Raw genomic sequence first — 21,316 nt, 5'->3', positions numbered from 1 at the left:
CCTCTGCAGTTCTCCTCTGCCACGTTCAGATGCCAAGGAGAGCTTTGACTGGATCAGGGATGTTAGAACTGGCTAAGAGAAGGACTGGGACTAATTCTGAATTTTCAGCAGTCAAATCAGGGCCAGCTGTACTCAGACTGTTACTGCTTTTCCCTTCCTACTCCACTAGAAAGGGATTCTCTGCCGACAAAAGCCTTGACCCTGTGTTTTTACAGGAGGCAGAAGAACGGCAGCAGCGTGCTCAGGGAATTACACACCCCTTGCGTGACAACAACCTGTTTGCCAAGATAAAAAAGCCATGGTACTTGGCCCAAACTCTGCAATTATTGCAAGTCAGCGTTGCAAGGAGCGTTTTGGGTGCCTGGTAGATAAAGTAATCATCAGGTTAAAACTTGTTGCCGTTACAGAACAATTGAGCAGAAACCTCCACTACATGAAGGAGAGCTGGTGCTACCAGCTGCAGCATGCTGACTGGGAAGCTGCTGGCTTTGGAGCAGAAGCCAAGTCTGCACCCTTGCTCTTCCCTGATGGTACTTACAGATGCCTTGGAGAACCCACTTGGGCTTGTTTTGCCACCAGACTCCAAAGAGGTAAACAGGGATCCCGCTGAAGATGATTACAAAGCCAATTGCACATTCCTTTGGTGTCATCCAGAAGGAAACAGCAATGAGGAACAAGCAGGCCAGGATGAAGAAAATGGGCAGGCAGATGTTCACCTAGACGAGGAGCCAAAGAACAGATTAGAAGTTGTATCAGGGGAGCATGGGACACTTTCTAGTGAAGTGTATCTAGCTGTAGAGCCCGGGGCAGGAAGGAGCTCATGCTCCACCACGGGACCCTGTGTAGACAGTGCTCCTGTCTGTCCCAATGCTTTGAACAACAGGACCATGACCTTGAACTGCCATGAGGAAGGTATGGATACTCTTCCTCAGTCCTGGAGAAAACAGATGTAGGCTGACATGTACATTGAAAAGCAGCAAAACAAACCGTAGAGTCATGACTTCCCAAGAGCCACAAGCCTTTCTCAGCACCCTTCTTTTGACCCCAATTCCATACTTGAATGATTCCTTATAAAAAGCATCTGTACCAACAGCATCAAATTCAGCAGCAACCACAGCAAAAGCCATGGCATCTTCATGGCTGATTGTCAGGGGACTCAGCTACACTGCTGTGAGCAGGGAACCCACTGACAGCAGCCCAGCTCTTAGAAGAAAAGCCAAAACCCAAAGGAAAACACCCTGCAAGGAGTTACTTTGGGAAAGCACCAGTACAGGTCTGAGAGCTTGTTTCTCTCTGGCTGCCTGTTGCTGGGCAGAGACCTGAGTGTGCTGGGGGATGAGTGAGAAACATGCCTTTCAGGAGGGCAGACATGCTTGTGGCTGACATGATCTTGGCCTCCTCCCAGATGGGACAGGCACTGCCAAGCTGGCCAAGGACAAAGAGAACACAGTTCTCATCTGTGCAGGCGTGGGCTTGGCTGCTTTGTTAAAAAACTATTTGAAGTGGATTCCATGATGGTACAGAGTGTTTCACTGAGAGCCACAGCCTGTGATGTGTCCTGGGGAGTATGTTAGTCACTGAGAGCTTCCCACTGGGCTATCCCACCAGAACACACCACATGTCTGACACCCAGAGCCTCCCTCATTCTGATGTCCCCACGGCCACAGCAACTTTGTCCTCCTGCACCAACTGGCATTTGGCAGATTTTCATAGGACACCTGCATGAGCTACACCCCAACTTTTCCCCTGCACTTTTGCAATTCCAGACACAATTCCATACAGGACAGGCAGCCATACTTGCTGAACCTTCCCTGGTGCTGAGAAGGGACTCGGGGAGGACCCACCAGGCAATTACCCCACTGTTCTCACCTTGATGGGCCTTTCCAGCTCTGGCTTCTTGTAACGCAGCCACATCATGCCGATGATGGCCAGAGCCACACACAGCCAGTTGAAGAAGCTGAAGAAGTTGATGACTGAGAAAATGTCATTGGAGAAGGCATAGAGCAGGGTCATAACACACTGCATCCAGGAAGAAAAAAGCCATTAGCAAAGGGAGGAGGCAAAACCACGTATGTTACAACACTAAACACAGGTATTTTAGGATTTTTTTTTGCCAGGGAAAGAATCGGGTTGATTATTTTTCACTTATTTGAGCTACTTTCTATTGGTGCCTGGAGTGACTTAGAAGTGGAATATAAGGATATGAGGAGAAGGAGAAGGGTCTGTCCTCTCCTGCAGGTGTAGGAATGGCTGTGTCTGGAGGTGGTGCCCAAGTAGCCTCACTCCAACAGGATCATACCGCTCAATCCCAGGTTGATGCCCATCCCCACAGCCCAGGTACTTACCGTGAAGATGAGGGAGGGCACAGGAGTAAGAAGCCTGGGGTGAATCATCGACAGGATTGAAGGCAAGTGTCCTTCTCGGGATCCCACAAAGAACAGCCTGAGGTGGGGGAGACAGAGCAGTTATCACCTCTGCAACCTTCAGCCCTGGGCTGGGGTTTGGAGCCTGCCAGGCTAGAACACCCAGGCTCCACATGCAGGTTTTCAACCTGAGTGGTGCCTTGCACAATGTCAGCTCTGCCCTTTGCCAAGGAATGCTGGAGACAAGCAAAGAAGGCAAGAAGAAATGTATTTATGGTTCTCCTTTCCAGAGAGGACAGTAAGGGACTTTTCCAAGACAAGACGGAAGATGTGTCAGAGTTGGAACCATCTCAGTCCCCATCCTGCCCTGTCCTTTCTCCTCTTTCTGGAAGGATTCTCAGCTCTAAAGTTTTGTAAGTTTCTGCTTTTCATTAAAGCCACTTTCTCAGGCAACATCGTTGAGCCCCAAGCCTGTGTTTATGTTCTAATAACTTCAGCAGGACTTTGCCTGAGGAACAGAAGATCAAGACCACTGAAACAGTTTCCTTTAAACTGGATACAGTTTTAAAGTCTTTTCATTTTTTCCCCTGCATTCCTCACATGGCCTCCAGACCCTTCACACTTTGTGTCTCCCCACAGCCATTCTTTGGAGGACAACTCCACACGAAGAGGCATGAAGCATGACTTGTAAACAAAAACCACAGAATTGAGCAAGAAACCTACCGGGAAGAAGTGAAGAGAGACCCATTGACAGATCCAAAGCATGACAAGCCAACAAAGACAGGAATCATCCAGGACATGACACCAAGGTGATAGTTCCCAAAATCCTAAATAAGGGGCAACAAGAGAGACATTTCACAACCAGAAGATCCAAAAGAACTCCCAGCTGCCTACAACAACTCAGTATCTGAAGGGGCCTACAGAAGAGCTGGGGAGGGGCTTTTTATGAGGGCCTGTAGTGAGAGGACAAGGGGTAATGGATTAAAACTGGAGGAGGGGAGATTTAGGTTAGACATTAGGAGGAAATTCTTTAGCATGAGGGTGGTGAGAGCCTGGCCCAGGTTGCCCAGAGAAGCTGTGGCTGCCCCCACCCTGGAAGTGTTCCAGGGCAGGTTGGATGGGGCTTGGAGCAACCTGGTCTGGTGGGAGGTGTCCCTGCCCATGAAGGGAGGTGGGACTAGAGGATCTTTAAGGTCTCCTCCAGCCCAAACCAGTCTATGATTCTGTGAAATTCAGACAAATGACATAGTGCTGAAGCTGTTAATGGAGTTTTCCACATTGCCACGTGCTGTTCCTCCTTCCTGAAAAACCTTTTTGTGGAACTGCAAAAAAAACAAGCAGAAAGCCCTTCCCTCAGAGTCAGGACACAACTTTTATCAGAACAGCTATCCAGAAGTTCAAGACCAAAAGGAAACTGTGAGGAGATACAGACAGGCAGTGCTTGCCAACTGCTGAGTAAGGACCCTGGGACACAGCCCCTTAGAAACACGGTTGGGTTTTATATCACCAACTGTCCCCGCACTGCTTCGCTGCAGCTTTATGCCAACACTGCTTTATTGATTTCAAGACCTGCAAGGGCACAGAACTGGAGCAAGGCAGCATGGACTGGTGTCTCCAGTAACTCAGCACTGACAGCATGCAGGCTGAAGCAGGGCTGGGTACCACCCCAACAATGGAATGATGCCACCTGAATGGTCCAGACCAGCTCATCCTAGACTGAGACACCCAGTGGAGAACTGAATACTCCTGGCCACATTGTTTGCAAGGTCACACCAATCTGCTCCCTTCTGAAGCAACTAGGATTTCTGACCCAACCAGGATTTCTGACACAATGGCATTTTAATTAACAGAAGGATTCTTTTTCTCTTTTCACTAAAACAAGGAAGGCACAGAGTGAGAACAATCTAGTTCAGTATTGACTGAATGACCTTTTCCCATAAATATCATGCTCTGGTAACTGATGATAAGTCATGAGGCCAGCAGCAACCTTGCATATTTACAAATGAAGAGCAGCATTAACTGTCTGCCCACCCTTACTATTGTCTGTGATTAATCCCACTTGATATCACACTGTTCGTCCCTGCTCCCGTCACAGTTCCCCTTTATCTCCTGTCAACCATCAGGGTTTTTTGTAAACAGCCATGGCCAGTCTGGAACAAACATACATCAGAGATGTATGCAGAGATTGTACATCTGATTTAACCAGCCCTGTGAGTCACAGCAGAAATGCACCCATCTTACCACAGCCACGGCTTCGGACATCAGCATCTGCTCCTTCGTCAGGGTTGTGAAGTAAGCCAAGTTTGTCAGCACATAAACCAAAGTGACTACAGGCAGTGAGATAATGATGGCCAGAGGCAGGTTTCTAGGAAGAAAATATAAATTCATACAATTGTAGAATGTCTTGGGTTGGAAGGGACCTCTAAAGGTCATCTAGTCCAACTCCCCTACAATCAGCAGGGACATCTCCAACTAGACCAGATTGCTCAGAGTCCCATCAAGCCTGACCTTGAATGTTTCCAGGGATGGGGCCTCTACCACCTCTCTAGGCAATCTCATATTAGAGAACTTTTTCCTGATGTCCAACCTAAATCTACCCTTTTCTAGCTTGAAACCATCACCCCTTGTCCTACTGTTATATGCCCAGAGAACAGCTCTTCCCCAGCCTTCTTATGGGCCCCTTTTCAGGTAGGTCACGGTAAGGTCCCCCTGGAGTCTTCTCTTCTTCAGGCTGAGCAACCTCAACTCCCTCAGCCTGTCTTCATAAGAGAGGTGCTCCAGCCCTCAGGTCATTTTCATTGCCTTCCTCTGGACACACTGTCTTGGAGCACTGCAGCTCAGAGAGCTGTTGATGCCAGGGATTGATGGCTCTCACTTTGAGTTGACTTGAGCCATTCTGCTCTTCTCTGGCTCCTCAGCATGTCCTATTTCCCAGGCACATGCTGCTCCCCTGGGAGAGGAGAAGATGCCCACATGGGGACAAGCCTGGAGGCTGCAGATGTAGAGTGAAGGATTATGGCAGAAGGGACTTTTTGCATGGAGGAGCTCTGGCTGTATTTCCAGGCAAGTAATTAAAACCAACCCTTGCCAGCCAGTGGCAGCAGCACATGCATTCCCTCCTGGGCAAAGTAAAGCATCTGTGCTGGTAGGTTCCTTGTGGGAGCTAGAAAGATCAGGGATTCAGCGGGTGTTTTTAGGCTCTTAACTCTGTGCAGCTGGGCTGGACTGATGAAACTGAAAGAAAATTATTTCAGACACAGCCTGAGTGGGTCTGTAAAGACAAGGTTGTGTTTGTACCAATTTGCCTTTGCAAAGAGTCTCACTTCATTTACGAATGGAAACTGAAAAAGGAAACCCTGCTTGACGCCATGTAGAATTGGTCTAGTGGAGCTCAAAGCCACAGGAGGAGCCAGTCAAATACCATGTCTGCAACAAACTTTTTTGTAACTGTTTGTGAAGGAAAGGGCATATCAAACCTAATGCTTCCCAAGAGGCACTAACCACTGCCAGGGTCAGCCAGGAATGGGTTCCTGCCCAAGCAACCCTGAAGCCTCAACAGTGTCTCTCAGGCACCCTCCCTATGAGAAAAATAATTTATCAGCCATGTCCTGCTTTGGGGTGGCACATCCCCATCCCACCAGGTCCTCTGCATAACCCTGGAAGGCATGAGCAGTGCAGGAAGCAGCTCTTGCTCAAGAGAACAGGAAGGGCACGTGACAAACATCTGTTTACACAAATACTTTTGTGGGAGTTTATACAATACAGCAATAAAGCCAGAAGTGCTTCTTCCTTGTCTATAATTCAGAGAGGTGCCATGCCAAGGAAGCAGAACCTTCCAACAACACTGATAATATTAGCACTACAGGAAAGCAGAGTGAGGAACAGCCCTTCTCATACAGAGATTATTATTCGCTTCCCCCTGTCCCAGGGAGGAACAATGTCATTAATTTCCCTCATTTTCTATTTCCCTAGAAAAAGACCTTGGCTTCTTGGCTGACTAGCAACCCCTGTTACACTCATGAGGAAAGGGCTCCTCAAGAACTGGTTTTCCTCACAGGGAAGTCATCACAGGACACACACCTACCTGTAGGGATTTATCATCTCTTCTGTAACAAAATTCAAGTAATTCCTGTAATTTAAAAAAGAACAGTGGTTAATTCTGGTTCGTCCTTGGAATAAATGAAGCCCTTTAACTATCTCACCTGCACAGGAATTTCAGGAGGGGTAAAGAGACTGAAACCTGCAGTAAAACTTGTGATGGCTGATGCCTAATCCAAGACATGGCACACAACCTGCATGCACAGCACAAGCCCTGGATGGTGCTGGTGGCCCAAGCTCACCACGCTGCCAGCTTCCTTGCAACAGAAAAGCTCTCCAGGAGCTTCAGTTTGGTACTCTAAATAATCTGTTGGCATGTACATCTCCCCTGCTAGCTAAACCCACCCTGCTGCTTTCTTAATACCATGTACAAGCTGCACCAAGCAACCCATCATCTGCTGCCTCTTCTAAATCCCATGATCACCACCACTTCTTTCTGCTTCTGTGTCCTGGCTGGCAACGGGGCATGAAATATGACTATTAACACAACCAGACAAACCCAAAGCATCTGCCTTATTGCTCTGGTTACTAGAAAGTCAACCACACTCTTCCTGCAAACACAATGTGGGGACAAAGGAGTGAACTAAGATGGTCCCACTTTCATTAATGTTATATTCTGCAAGACTTGAAGATAGAAATGTAGTCAAAGAAGTTAATTATCTCTAACCTTAAATTTCCATTTAAGTTCAGAGAAAAGGAGGCTAAGGGGAGACCTTCCTGCTCTCTACAACTGCCTGAAAGGAGCTTGGAGTGAGGGGGTATTTTTGTTTCTTCTCCCAAGTAACAAGCGATAGGATAAGAGGAAATGGCCTCCAGTTGTGCCAGAGAAGGTTTAGATTGGACATTGGGAACAATTTCTTCCCCCAGAAGGGTTGGCAGGCCCTGGCCCAGGCGACCCAGGGCACTGGTGGAGTCCCCATCCCTGTAGGGATTTCAAAGCCATGCAGATGTGGTGCTGAGGGACATGGTTTAGTGGTGGCCTTGGCAGGGCTGGGCTAACAGTTGGACTGGATGATTTTAAGGGTCCTTTCCAACCAGAACAATCCTATGATTCTATGATTCCACAATATAGCAGTGAAGAGAGACAGAGGGCTGCATCTTACCATCCTCCATAGGCAAAGAGACCGCTGTACAAAGCCAACACAGTGTTCCCCACGCCTACTTTTGTGCCCTCGAAGGAGTGCTCAGGAGCCAGGCTTGACACATCACCTGCAGAAAACAAAACCAAGAAAGGATGGATGCAGACAGCCTGTCAACCCCAGGGCCCTCTGTGGGTGCTGAAACATAGAAACCTGGAGGTTTAATCCTAAAGCTGCTCTTAGGATACTTAATTATCACACTGATACATTTCAGTTTATGCTGAAGAACACGTGCACTTATTTCTTAAGCCCCAAATATACTTGTCTCAAGCAACGGAGTCCTCAAAAACTTTCTCACACTGCAACGTGCTGTCACCGAGGTAATCTCCCACATATCTTCTCCCTGAGAAGAAGACATTCTGGGGACCTTCCTGCTGCAAGATGCTTTGCAAACAGATATTGTCACATCGGCCTCTCAACTGAAAGCTGCTTTCGTTCGATAAAACCCCAGGATTTCCTTCACTTCCACCAGCCACCCCATAAAGCAGAAACCCAGGATTTCCTCTGGTCCCACCAGCCACCTGATAAAGCAGAGGGTTCTGGCAATCCCTTTGATTGTGGGAAGTCAGGTTCTTTGGGGCTTGAATATCAGAAGCTGGCTTCTTTGGGACTTGAACATCAAAAGTTCCTGTTATGTATCTGCTTTAGAAATGAAAAGCCATAAATAGACAGACTCGATTGTACCTCTGGTCAGAACTCTCCCAAAGCAGCCAAGGGTTTATTTATTTTGCTTTAAAATGCTCTGCAGTTGTTTTGTACCCTGCCTTTTGATGTGGAGCCTGGGTGTAGGCCTGGGATGGAGAAGCCACGCTCCTCTCCTGGACCCGGAGCTCCCCTCGGCGCGGCCGGAAGCGCGGCAGGACTGGCAGGGCACGTCTGCACCCAGGGAGCCCTGTGGAAGCCCATGTGATTCCTCTTAGGGCACAGATCTTTACTAATCACCCCGGCAACTGCATCACATGGCAGTCAGCAGGGCCTGCAGCTTAACCCTTCATCTCTTAGCACAAGGTAGCTGGGACGTGCATCTGGGGAAAGGAGGGGGGTATCAGCACACCCAGGCATTTTGCCTCTGGGTGGCCTCTCTCCCCATCTCATGCTGGAAACTGTCATTCCCCTATGCCACCAAAAGCCACTTTTGCAGAGGCTGGGTCACAAATCTGGATGCAAGGACCTTTTAATGCCTGGCACTCACCTTCCCAGTGCTGGGAAAGGGCAACTTTTCCCTATGGGACCATCCATCTGCTGGTACATTTTCCATTAATGGGGCTTCCCAAGGGACAAATCTGTGCCAGTCACAGAGAGCTGCCCTGTGCACCTGTGAAAGCTACATCTTGTCTTTCACCCTCTCTACCTGACCCTTCAGCTCCATCTCCATCCTTTCCATCCTGGGCATTGTTTACTGCACCTCCTTCTCTTGATCCTGCTGACTCCCAACCAGGGCAAAAAGATACTCCCTAACACAGTGTTCAAAACACTCCCTACTCACAAAGCTGCTCAGAAAACCAGCTCCCCTCTGCCTTCTTCACAGCAACAGCTCATGCACAGGGCAATCAGGTCTGGGCAACACCAGACTGAGCTGAGCAGAAGATGGGTGTGCACGGTATCACATTCTGCTCCATCCCTCAGGCTCAGCTTTCCTGAGTTTATTTTCTGCCGCCCCTGAATAATTACCAGTCTAGCTCCTTCCAGGTCTTTTGCTAAGGGAATAAGATACACTTTTTGTTAACAGTGACAGTAATTAGCTACTGGAACAGCACAGGGATGGACCAGGAGAGCAGGAGAACTCTCCAGGCATTTCAGACACCCCTGGGGATGTCTCTTCTCAAAGATCTGCTCATGCTCTGCCAGCCACCCAGCTCCCACCCAGGGTGAGGGATCACCATGCTAGGAGGATGCTCTGATCTGGGAGCAGCCAGGGCACAAGCAGTATCCTGCCATGGGCTGACACTTCCATTTCTTGTCCACAGCTGGACATCAGGTTCCACTGAAAGCCTCTGTTTGTCACAGGCAAAAAGCTCTCAGGCCAGATGTTCCCTTTTTCTGAGGCATCTGCAGCTTTCACTCCATGCCTTCCCAAACCTCACAAGGAAACCATGTGCCAGTGCCACCAAGGAAGGGCTGAGCTGCTGCCCTCACCCAGCTGGCCAGGAGGGGAGGAGAGCATTGGTGGTCCCCAGCCCAAAACCACGTGCCTGGATTCAGGATATGCCACCACCAGCATCTTCAGCCTTTGGGCAAGGAAGGACCCAAGCCCAGTTTGGTGGCCTGCTGGGCTGTAGAGACACTTTGGCTGTGTGTCAGGGGGCCTGCCTGCCCTCAGAGACACAGGAGCAAAGAGGAGGCCAAGGCAGCAGGATGGCTATGGAGCAGCACTAAGCAAAGGGATGGGAACACAGCCTGGCATGTTAGTACACCGTGGGTGGGCGGGGGTGACAGGATGGGTGGGACATCACTAATTGCTTCCACACCTCTTCCTTGCAACCACCCTGAGTTTGAAGCACCAAAATGCAGCTACTGGCAGAGGAGCAGCCAGCAGGGAGAGAAGACTTGGTGGGAAGTGAAGGGGCTTTTTGTTCCTCCTCCAGTACTTGAGGAGCTGACACCTCGATGCCCTCTCCCTGTCTCACCCAGCAAGAGTTGTAGCTTTCCAGAAACTTGCAGTTAGCTGCTAAACATCACATCTCTAATGCTGCCAGGGTCACATGGATTTAGGAACATGGCAGCACATGGTTAAATATCCAGAGGAGCTGAGATCTACCTCTTCCCACTCCAAAAGGATGAACTCATACTCCCAGGTGTCCACATGCTGCCCCTGTCCCACAATGTTTGCTTCCTTCATGTTTTATCACTTCTTGGTTGCATGAGAGCAGCCTGGGCTCCTTACAAACACACCCCAGCAGAGCAGCTGTCCTCTCCCACCATCACCACCACAAAGCTCTATCCCACCCTGCTAGCCAGTAGATCACCAGAAAAACAATGATCTGTGCCCACCAGCAATGCCTTTACAGACATAACTGGCACCACACTATACAACTTGGGGCAAAAAAGCCAAGCTCCAGAAGCAATGCTTCTGGAAAAATAACCTGGATGTCTTCCCACATGAGCCAAGTTGTAAAATACAGTGGGTGAGCTCTGACTGTACCCCCAAACTCTTGGAAGAGAAATGCATCACACGAAATACTTCCTGTGGCACAGAGGTCCCAGACACACACCAGAGGCTGAGAAAGTGGCCTGGAAGCACCACGTACCCCTTTGTTCTTACACTGCTCCACTGATGCCTGGAGACTGGGGACACTGGGTAGGTGCTCCAGCATGGTCATTCCCACCTTCATCCTCTAATACAGTCCTCACTAGGACTTGCTGTTCAAGATGGAGGCATGAACCTCAGTCTCCTCTGCATCTTTCAAGCCTGAATGTGACTTTGGATCACATCAAGGGTTACAAACCTGCAGGTGAGGCTGCCAAATGTGGCTTTGACTGCTCCCATGGAGCAAGAGGTCTGTAAGCAAGAGCCTTCCAGGCAGAGGGGTGCTCTCCCCACCCTGCTGGCTGCCTGTTCCCCCCAGCCCGTGCAGCCACAGCTGCTCTCTAGGCAATGCCCTGCCCGTGCCCAGCACCCCGGGGATCTGAAACCTGGTTTGAACTGCCTGTTCCACTGCACTCTGCTCTACAATTAACCAAATTAAGGTAACAAGCTCTGACATAAACCCCATTTGCTGATCTTGCCAGCTGCCAAGATTCTGGTAATTGCACGAGCAAGTGATGGGTCACCTGGGGCCTTTCTGCAGGAGGAACCTATTTCAGGTCCATGCGCTGCATGTTCAGACCCTTCATTTGAAAACGTTCATTTGCTCCCCAGTCGTGTCCATCCTGGTTTTAACAGCACAGCAATCTTCTCTTGCAGAAAGCATTTAGTGATAATTAAATATTTTTAACTTGCCTAAACAGCGAGGAGGGGGAACACAGTCACCTAGAGAGCTCAGCAAGAGAAGGGGGGCCCTCAGCAAGCCTCGCCCATGGAAACACAGCCAGGAAGGAACATGCTGTATATATGAAAACCCCTCAGAAAAGCAGCAAGAGTTCAATTGACTGAGTCACAAAAACTAGACAGCAAGAGGCACACAGGGGCCAGTGTTAGGAGAGCACCTCTTGGGCAGCTCATGGAAACATAAGGTCCAGAGCCACAGAAGCTGTTTGCTCCTCTCCAGTTGCTGCCACTCTGCATCAAGCAGTTTTGAACAGTAGCTCTTAGATCTGGGTCCCGTAGCAAATGAGTGTATGGGTCCAAAAGACACCACCAGAAACCTCAGACCAGCAGGACACTACTTGGGCCAGTGAGTGTTCTGGTACCCTTCCTATCTCCTGTCCTGCTGGTATCACCAAAAAACCTTTTACCCTCCTCCTCCTAAGCAAACACCTCCCAGTTTTCACATTTTGTGTCTGCCGGCATAACGTTTGCTGCTGAGAAACAAAGAATCAGACCCAGAAGCAGTGGTGTGATGCACAGCACCCAAAATACCCCGTCTTCTCCAGGAGCCAGAAAAGCAGAGGCAGTGCAGAGACCGTGGATGAACAGGGTGCCTTTGATCCTTAGCACAGCATGGAAAGGTGTGTCCCAAATGCCCCCATCTGTCCCTATCAGGGCAGATTAACTGCAAAGTGTAGACCCTAAACAAACCCCTTAATGGGTTTCCAGCCACATCCATAAGCTCGTTCATTCTGCACAAGAGGTTCAACCCACATCCACAGAAATCTGAGATTGAGAATGACAAACTGGAATGAGCCACCTGAACAGGCTCTGTAGAGGCTACCAGAGCCAACCAGCCTGACATGCAGGAGAGCTGAGAATACCTGGCCAGGGCAGATCCTCCTGCCTGTCACCCCCACCTGCAGCACCACAACCACGGGCATTCATTTCAGCCTAGCAGCTGAAAGCTGTGGGAAAGGATTGATGTAAAACACCAGCAAAAGCCCACGTGTACACACGCAGGGCTGCTGACTGCATGGAGACACCTGAGACATCAACCCCTGCTTCTGTGGCAAACACAGACCTTAGAGAGGCAGACAGAAGAGATACCAGACCGAGATCCAAAGAAGCAAATGCTAAAGTATTAGCTGCTCTCTAATTAAATATGCCTGCTTTGCTGGGATAGCTGTGCTGGGAAAAATGAGAAGCCAGAAGAGCCTCTGGTGTCAGCTGCCTTAAAACCTACCCAGCCCACAACCATGGTGAGCAGGGTCCCCTAGGGCAGTCAGAGCTGTGCTCCTCAGGCTTGCATGCAGGACACAGACCTTGATCCATACAACCACTGAATTGCTTTGGTTGTGAAAGATCTTCAAGATCATCCAGTCCAACCATTAACCCAGCGCTGCCAAGGCCACCACTAACCCATGTCCCTCAGCACCACATCTACGTGGCTTTGAAATCCCTCCAGGGATGGGGACTCCACCCCTGCCCTGGGCAGCCTTTCCCAGGGCCTGACAGCTCTTTCTGGGAAGAAATTGTTCCTAATATCCAATCAAAATTCCCCTGGCACAACTTGAGGCCATTTCCTCTTGTTCTATCATTTGGAAGAGACCAACCCACCCTGGCTCCAACCTCCTTTCAGGGAGCTGTAGAGCGTGAGAAGGTCTCCCCTCAGCCTCCTTTTCTCCACACTTAGCAGATGACAGTTCATTCAGGATACCAAAAACGAGCAATTTGCTACAAGCCACAACTGTCTGGGTAGAGCAGCTTTTCAGATGTCAAGAAATATTTCCACACTGCAGAGTTAATGCAGCTGTGAACTTCCACACAAGGGAGCTGCTAAACAACCAGCAGTTCACACCAGCATTAAAGGCCAAGCTTCCAGCAGGTGCATACAGAGCCCCTCAGACTTCCAGGGATCAGAGCAAGCAGCACAGGTCACTGACTGCCTGCTTCTATATTTTGGTGCTGCTTTTTTATTATTTTTAAATTGTTATTAAATGCATTTTATTTCTTTTTGGACAGGCAACTTTGCACTTGTAAAACAGCAAAAGCTGCAGCAGGCTGAACTCTACCCTTGAATCTATCATTGCCAAACAATTTTTGGGCAGAGTGGGCAAGAAAAAATTGTCTGAGCAAAAATGATCTGCTGCTCTCCCAGCAAACCAGAGCAGACAAGCTGCATGGCATGCTAACCTGCCATGCCCACCTGCCTCTGCATTTCCATCCACCTTTGGCTGGAGAAGGAACCAAAGATTAGAGAGTGAGAAGCCCATAAAACATAATTGCATTCAATCAACCCTCCAGCGTTTAGATGCCTGATTTATCTCCAACGTGTGGTTGATGTGATTTAGAGGTGCAGGATGGTGGCAGCTTTCCCATCTTCCTTGTTCAGGCTATCCTTGGGTAGTCTTCCACTCTCCATGTGCTCTGTGAGCCAGAGGGTAAGGGGAAGCACCAGAGCTTTCCTTCAAAGCTCACGGCTGGAAAATCACATTATTGTGGCACTTCTGAATGCCAGTGGAACAAGCAGCAGCATGGGCAGCTGCAGGGCACGCTTTTCTGCAATCTTTGTGCACAAACCTCAGCCCCAACTTGCAGGCACACAGGGAAAAGCTTGAAGGAACATTAATTATCCATAAGCTTTGTCTCCTGCCTGCCAAAGAGGATCTACAGTGTGAGTTAGTCATGGGCTGGCTGGGTGAACACCCATCTAGTTTGGCTTTGGGCTCCAAACTCATCTCAAGACACCTAGAGCTCCACTGTCAGTAGGTTCTTGTGTCCCAGATTATGTCCTAGAGCCAGTTCCTCGGGTGAAGTGGTCCCTCTGGGCACAGACACCAGTGCAATGGCTACCATGTGGCAGGGACAATGCAGTGTGTGCAGACATCACTGTATCTCCCCTCAGCTTGCAAACAAACAAGTCACAACTGATGTGGCAAGAAATTAAAACAAACAAACAAAAAAATCAATTAAAAGCAAATCCCTTAACAACGACCTGCTGATCAAGTTCACTCTTGCATCCACCCTATGGATACAAGAGGTTATGAGACCAGGTCAAAGGGCAATTTGTGGCAGATTTCTTTGGCTATGCTAAGGGCTGATTCCTCTCTGGATGGCCAAGTGTGATTAAGTGTGGGTACAAACCCAAGATACAGGCAGTAACCACTCTCTTTTCTCTTAGTTCCTGTGTGCCATTGTACTTTGAGATCTGAGGGAGCCAGAGATTTTTAACTACCAGCCAACATCAAGTTTTCCTGCTGTGTCAGGAGGACCTGCCCTCCCCAGGCTTACAGCTGTCTCCCCACCTCTGCTGCTCAGCCCCCTGCTCTCACTCCAGATCTGGCTCAAGGGGCTTTTTTGAGACAATTGACATTGCTACTGGCAGCAGAGAAGAAAAACTGGGAGATAAGGAAGAGTAAACTTTCCAGCTTTCCCTCCCTCAGGTCTTTCCTAATCAGGATTTTCCAAAAAAGACAAGAAAGTTTTCATAGGGAACTAGAAAAATAACCCTCACAGAGACAGAGAGAGGGAGCAGACGGGAGTCTTGTAGCAAAGGACAAAGGGACTTGATAAGCGAAAGTAGCATCCAGATACGCACACACACCCACAGCACCCAGATGTTGCCCTGCACCTGGAGTACTGAGACAGTATTTTTAGGAGGCTTCGCAGACATCCTGAGCACACCTTAATGACTCAAGGTTTGCATCTTCACTTTGGCACTTTCAGAGACCAGCGGGGAGGTCAGAATGTGCCCCCACAGCAACACCCCTAAGTAAACGTCTACAAAGAGCAAATGACACTGGGGAGGGGGTGCCCGGGCTGGCTGATACTGCCTGTACACATCTGTTTCAAGAAAGAAACAAGATTAAACACAAGACATACTGCCTGGTCTGAGTTCTCCATAGCAAACGTGTGGAGTTAAACCTGCCTACTCTGTCCTTAATTCACCCTGTGCTCCTTCAGAAGATGCAACTCTGCTGGTGCCTGGCAAGCCCAAGGAAGGGAGGTAGAATAATGCTGCTGCCATCAAAGAGCACTGAGGCAGCACAAAGGAGAAACTTAAGATGAGGAATCAGGCATCAAGAGGGAAAAGGGACAATAAGTTCAGGAAAAATAATTCAATAAAACAACTGTTAAATTATACTTCTCTAAGTCCCAAATGCCCAATTGTTTATTTTTTTTTAAGCACAACTGCTGGTGAGGAGTCACAGCTGAGCACCTCGATGCTGCAGCTGCCCAAGGGCAGACAAAAATTTAAGACATTTGAGACATCAACAGCATGAAATAATATATCTGAACCACACCTGTGCTAGGTTTTGTTGGAACTTCTTGACATGAAAACCTTCCCTGAATTTCCTTGCATGTAAAAATCATGATCATGTCCCTAAAGATGAACACTTTCTTTTTACCATATCATGCCTGAAGAATCAAAAAGAAGTCTAGTTTTTATAACACTGGAGTGAAAACATCCTGATCCTATCTATGCTGTAACTGATTTATATTGGTCAAGTGCTACAGACTGCTGGGCTGTACACTTGAGGTTCCATATAAAAAGTTTTACACAGTAATACACTAAGTCCAGGACATTGAACTTTTAAAGCAACACAACTCTAGCCCCACAAAGGCTCTTAAAAGTGTAACAATTATATTAGTAAAATAACTGCATCCCAAGTGGGTCAGCTATGCTGACTCAAACTTCCAAGCAGTTGAAAGGCTAAGTAGGAAACCAACTTCTACCCTCCACTTGAAGCTGCATGAAAGAAGTGATGTAAAACAGCTGTCCCCAGAAAGATCACAAGAAAACACTATTTTCTGTGTGGTAATATTGCCACATATTTCTTTATCTGGAGATGCTTCTGCTTTTCTGAAAATAATGAAAATTTCCAGTGAAAGGATAAAAAGAAAAAAAAAACAAGCCAAAGGCAGGAGGTCAACACAGAGGAGGATCTACTGTGAACTCTCAGGAGTTTCCACATTTGAGCAAGAAACTGTGGTCTTGCTTCTTTGCTCTGTTTATGGATACTGTAAACATAAACCAGCAGTGGGACAGGAACCATGAAAGCAAGTTAATCAGCTCTGCCCAAGAACTGCCCTGAGTGTCCTGGGAACACACAAACTTCACCACTGAAACTGCAGCCTCAGACAAATCAACTTGGCTGGTGTTTCACACCAATAACAGCTGCTGGCTTGGGAATGAATTCACTTGAGCTGCTAGTGGCAAGAGTCCTCTTTGTCCAAAGAGCATTGGAACTGGTATGAAAGAAACAAGGGCACACAGGGGCAGCAAAGGCCTGGCACTGTGAGTGTGGATGCAACACGGGATCACCCACTGACTCACAGTGGTCAAACAGCCTTTTAGAAAAAGGTTACCCAGTTAAAAGCTTTCAAAGGCTACAGTATTTCCCCTGGAGGAGATCTAGCAGTTCTGTACTGTACTAATGCACAGAGAGCACAGACAGGATGGCTTCCAGGAGCACCAGGTTTGTCCCCCTGCTCCAAGGCAGGTTTGAGGCACTTAAACCATACCCCACAGGCATTGATTACCATGCTCTTGTATCTCTCCATGAGACAGCCTCCCTGGACAATCTACTTGAGCTCTGCATTACAGCTGGAAGTGTTGTTCTGATGGCTAATTTAAACTTCCCTTGCCTCACAGCTGGCACCCCTCCTTTCTTGTTCCAATGAAGGTGGAGAAGAGTGCAGCACTTTCCCATTTTCAGTAGGGTTTAAGCAATGCTAATATGCTTTCCATGAAGAATAAAGAAGAAGAAAAACAAAGTTTCTTGAGATATCCCTGCTACATAGAAGCATCAAGTTGTCTGGCAGGATTTAAAGAAAAGTTGAAAAAGTTGCAAAATGTATGTGGAAGTTAAAGAAGGGCACATGAAAGGAGCTTGCACATTCTTAAGGACTTACCAGAGAGCTTGCAACTTCCATAAGGAGATTAGTAAAATCCATGTTAGACCACAGGCAGAATCCCAGACAGCATGTTGCAAAATAGGAACTCAGAGAAGCTGCAGGGTGCTGCTCAGGACAAGGTGTAAACGTGGGCATTGTGAGGAGCATCCTCTGTAGACCCCAGAGTCCCCACTGATCCAGCGCCCTACACACTTAGTGTTGTGCACATAGGCAGGAAGAAAAGGCCTTTGCCTGCAGATCTTATCATCTAACTCTTGGCTTTTGATCTTCTTACCTTGCACCCTGCCTGGAGTGGCCAGGTGGTTTAGCAGGAAACAAAATGTCTCATGAAATGAGCTGCAGTGCAAGATGCACACAAGTGACATCTGCACCTTTCCAGACCAAACACACACTTGAAACTGTGACAGGCTTCATAAAAGGCAAAAAGCCTCTGAGGCAGAGGAGTAGGATGGCTTCTTTTTCTTTTTAAACAAGACTTAAATCTCTTATTTGTTACAGATCTAAGTCAATAGAAATATAATGTATTTATACCTGAGGAACCAGGGCAGAGAGTGATTCATCCTCAACAAAAGAACAGCACAGAGGGAGGGAAAGTGATTGTGAAGAAGCTAATTAAGATTATCACCTGAAAGCCAAAACCAATTGTAAAGACCTTTTATTGGTAAAATGCTAAAGATCTAACGGAGTTTTGTGTTTCTTTACCCTGTTCCTTCTAAAAGAGGGAAAAAAAAAGTTCAGCAAAGCAGTATGGGGAGATATAAAGAGGGAGGAGGTATATTTTGTGATAAGCCTCAAACAATGTTCTTGTTGAGCATTAGGCAATGAGCTGGAACAAGATAAAACCCCTTGATAAAGCAAGAAATTCTGCAAAGACAGCACTGGCTCCCATAGCTGAGACAGGAATTAAGACAACTCACGTGCACACACTAATATAGACACACACACATCCCAGCACTGAGACAGGAGGGACTATCTATAGACTTTTATCCACATTCAACATGTAGGGCCTGTACTGTTCCCTAGGTATTTTCATAAAACTCACAGCAAAAAGCACAGACTAAAACTTATCCGTGTGGGTCAGTTAATCAGATGGGTTTGGGGAAAAACGTCTCCCCAAGCTTGAGAGGATGAAGTGTGCATGAAGAAAAAATGCAAAACCACCACAACATTTGCTTCATCACCCTATTCTTATTTTTAGATGCTACTTGACAGATGTGTGCTGGTGCCAGCTGAGAGCCCCTAATATCATTCTTCAACATGTGGTTTCTGCTGTCTTGCCTGACCCATGGGTCCCTGTGTGACCCCATGGACTCAACCAAGCTGTTCCATACCTGAAGCAGGAAGACAGGAAACATTCAGGGGCAATTTGTGAAAGAATGAAAATTACTGAGGGTTGGTCTACATGTGAAGATACTTCTCTACTAAAAAATGGTCACAACCAGCCACCAGACATAGAAAAATCTTCCAAGAGCCATAGCACCAAAACTGTCAGTCAATGTAGACTTGCCAATCTCAAAGGGAACGGCCACAGTAAATGGAAAGGACCTTGGGTGGTATATGCTAGGCTCCAGGAGCATGAAATCAAGCATAATTTCCTCAGAAATAAAGTGCACAAAAGCACTCAGCCCTTTGGAAATATCATCCAAGCATGCAAAAACTGTTTGTAAAGCACTTCTGCCAGCTCCAAAATGCTTGGGTTAGGACCCTTGGGCTTTGTCCCTAATTCCCAGATTCTGCTTTAACTGCCCATCACCTTCAAAAGGAAAAGGAAACATACTCACCCTTTGCAAGCTGCACGAAGCCAAGAATGATGATCAGAGCCAGGGCCAGCAGCTTTGCTGCAGCAAAGGCATCCTGAACACGAGTAGCAGCTTTCACACTGTAACAGTTCACAGCTGTGAGGAGCACTAGGGGAAGCAGACAAGGAGAGATCCATCAGTTCTCAGTAAAGCACTTGAAACACAAACCAAATGATGACAAATTGGCAGTTGCTTTTTGCTAAAGCTTCAGCAAACACAAAGAGTCTCTTCCAAGAATAGAAACTTTTCAAAAGTGAGGCTCTGCAGCCACTAACTTCTCTATTCTGACTTGTTTTGGCCACAGGTGGTCTGAGCAATGCATATACTCCTTGGGACTGTTCCTTTTTTACCCTATTCACCCATCACCCTCCTCTGTATCTCTTCAGTGTGGCCCTCCTACCAAGCAAGGGACACTGAACAAGGCCTTGTCTAACACCAGGAAGCGGCTGCTTTCCCTGCTGCTTCCCAAAATATTCAGCTCGGATGCAGACCACCCCTCTCCTGGTGTTATGGCTGCATCTGCACTCTCAGTTTAAAGCCCAGAGCATTTGATTTGCCATTTCAGTCTTAATCAAACCCTCAGAGATACAAGAGGGTCCAGCAGCACCTTCCTCAGGTGACCAGTCCCTCCAGGAGGTTGCCAGTGGAGACTCTGGCCACAAGCCTGATCCCATAGAGCTGAACTGCCCGGGGTGCTTCAGGACAGGCAACGGATAAAGGGGGGAGGCAGAAATCCCAGTAGTCAAGATACCTTTGTTACTGCTCAGCAAGAGCACCCAGGGTCTGAGGAACCTAAACACACACACAGCATCACAGGGAAAACTACAACACACCCCAACTCTTGAAGCAAGATCATCTCCCAGCTACAGACTGGCACCCAGCTGAGCATACTCTGAACACACAAGTGCACATGAAGGACACAGGCACAGCGAGTACTCACTAGCCCACCTCCAAGGTGAGATGGTTGCCCAGAACTGGCAGTGCCTGCCTTGGCTCTCTGGCTTGCAGCAGGACCACACACTGGAGCTCACCAGCTTGGGGCAAAGGCAGGTTCCTGCAGCCTCACCCCTTGCCTGCCAGCAAAGGGCTCAACACACTGCCAACTGAGAAACAAAACCACGAGAGGAAGGAGGGGTATTTGGATGTCTGAAAGGGTCTCAGTGGCCCATTGCCACCTGCATCCTGCCCTGCCAGTGAGAGAGCAACTGCACTGCTAGGAGTCCAGGGAAGTGCATGCAGAGCCCATGCCAGAGCTGGGAAGAGCCTTCCCGGGACACATGGGCACAGACAGGCTCAGAGATGTACCCTCAGGCTGGTTTCAGAGAGCTCGGGCTTCAGGGGCTGCAGTTTCTGGGTCTGACAGCCACGATTAGACTCTGTGCTCCTGCTCGAGCAAGTGCCAAGAGTGACAGGAGATCCTGGTGACTCAGAGCACTCAAGCAAGAGGGGACACGAGTTGCATCATTCATTCACAGGGGTCAGAGCTACATGCACCAGGCTTGGAGGCTCTGCAGCAGCACTCAGCAGGCCAGCACTAGTGTGGGTTAGCAACACTGCGATGTATCTGCCTCCAACCCACGTGCTAAAACAGACATTATCCAGATATACAGGGGGAAGAAAATAAAGGTGAGCAAGGTCAGCTTACAGTATGTCTATGCTACAGGGGGGACAGAAGAAAACACAGTGAAGTATCACCAAGCAGAGATCACAATTCATCTGCTACAAACACCTCTGGTGAATCCTAATGGGGAGGACTGGAAGGGAACTGAGGATCCAGGATTCACTTCGACCAGTGATTATGCTAAAAATAAAGCTCTCCTTGTTTACAGAGGGATATTTAAAGGATGAGCTAACACATCTAAAAGCACACTTTTCCTGTTAGTGAAGACAGCCCTTAGAGGTGTGACAGTGACATTCCCTTCCCCATTTAGGCATTCTGTTTCTTTGACAATAGCTACTCTCTTCATGTTCTGGTTCTGGAGAACCTGCTGGACGGACCGTGCCATGGTGCTGCTGTACATAAAAGGA

At 48.1% G+C, this 21,316-nt stretch overlaps 1 protein-coding gene across 1 annotated transcript in view; it reads right to left on the bottom strand.

Moving 5' to 3' along the window:
* Positions 1-21,316, bottom strand: part of SLC7A5 (solute carrier family 7 member 5) — a 38,412-nt gene that overhangs the window by 7,415 nt on the left and 9,681 nt on the right. The window contains exons 2-9 of the mRNA XM_051629101.1: positions 19,271-19,396; positions 7,565-7,670; positions 6,448-6,492; positions 4,605-4,728; positions 3,087-3,190; positions 2,346-2,442; positions 1,870-2,019; positions 539-716 (exon numbers count right to left, since the gene is read on the bottom strand). Of these exons, the coding sequence (XP_051485061.1) occupies positions 539-716; positions 1,870-2,019; positions 2,346-2,442; positions 3,087-3,190; positions 4,605-4,728; positions 6,448-6,492; positions 7,565-7,670; positions 19,271-19,396 (930 nt within the window). The remainder of the gene's footprint in view (positions 1-538; positions 717-1,869; positions 2,020-2,345; positions 2,443-3,086; positions 3,191-4,604; positions 4,729-6,447; positions 6,493-7,564; positions 7,671-19,270; positions 19,397-21,316) is intronic.

This window comes from Apus apus, chromosome 11 (genome assembly GCF_020740795.1).
Source record: "Apus apus isolate bApuApu2 chromosome 11, bApuApu2.pri.cur, whole genome shotgun sequence".
NCBI classification, from domain to species: domain Eukaryota; kingdom Metazoa; phylum Chordata; class Aves; order Apodiformes; family Apodidae; genus Apus; species Apus apus.
Note: the sequence above shows the minus strand (reverse complement) of the source record. Positions and strands in the feature narration are given on the sequence as shown.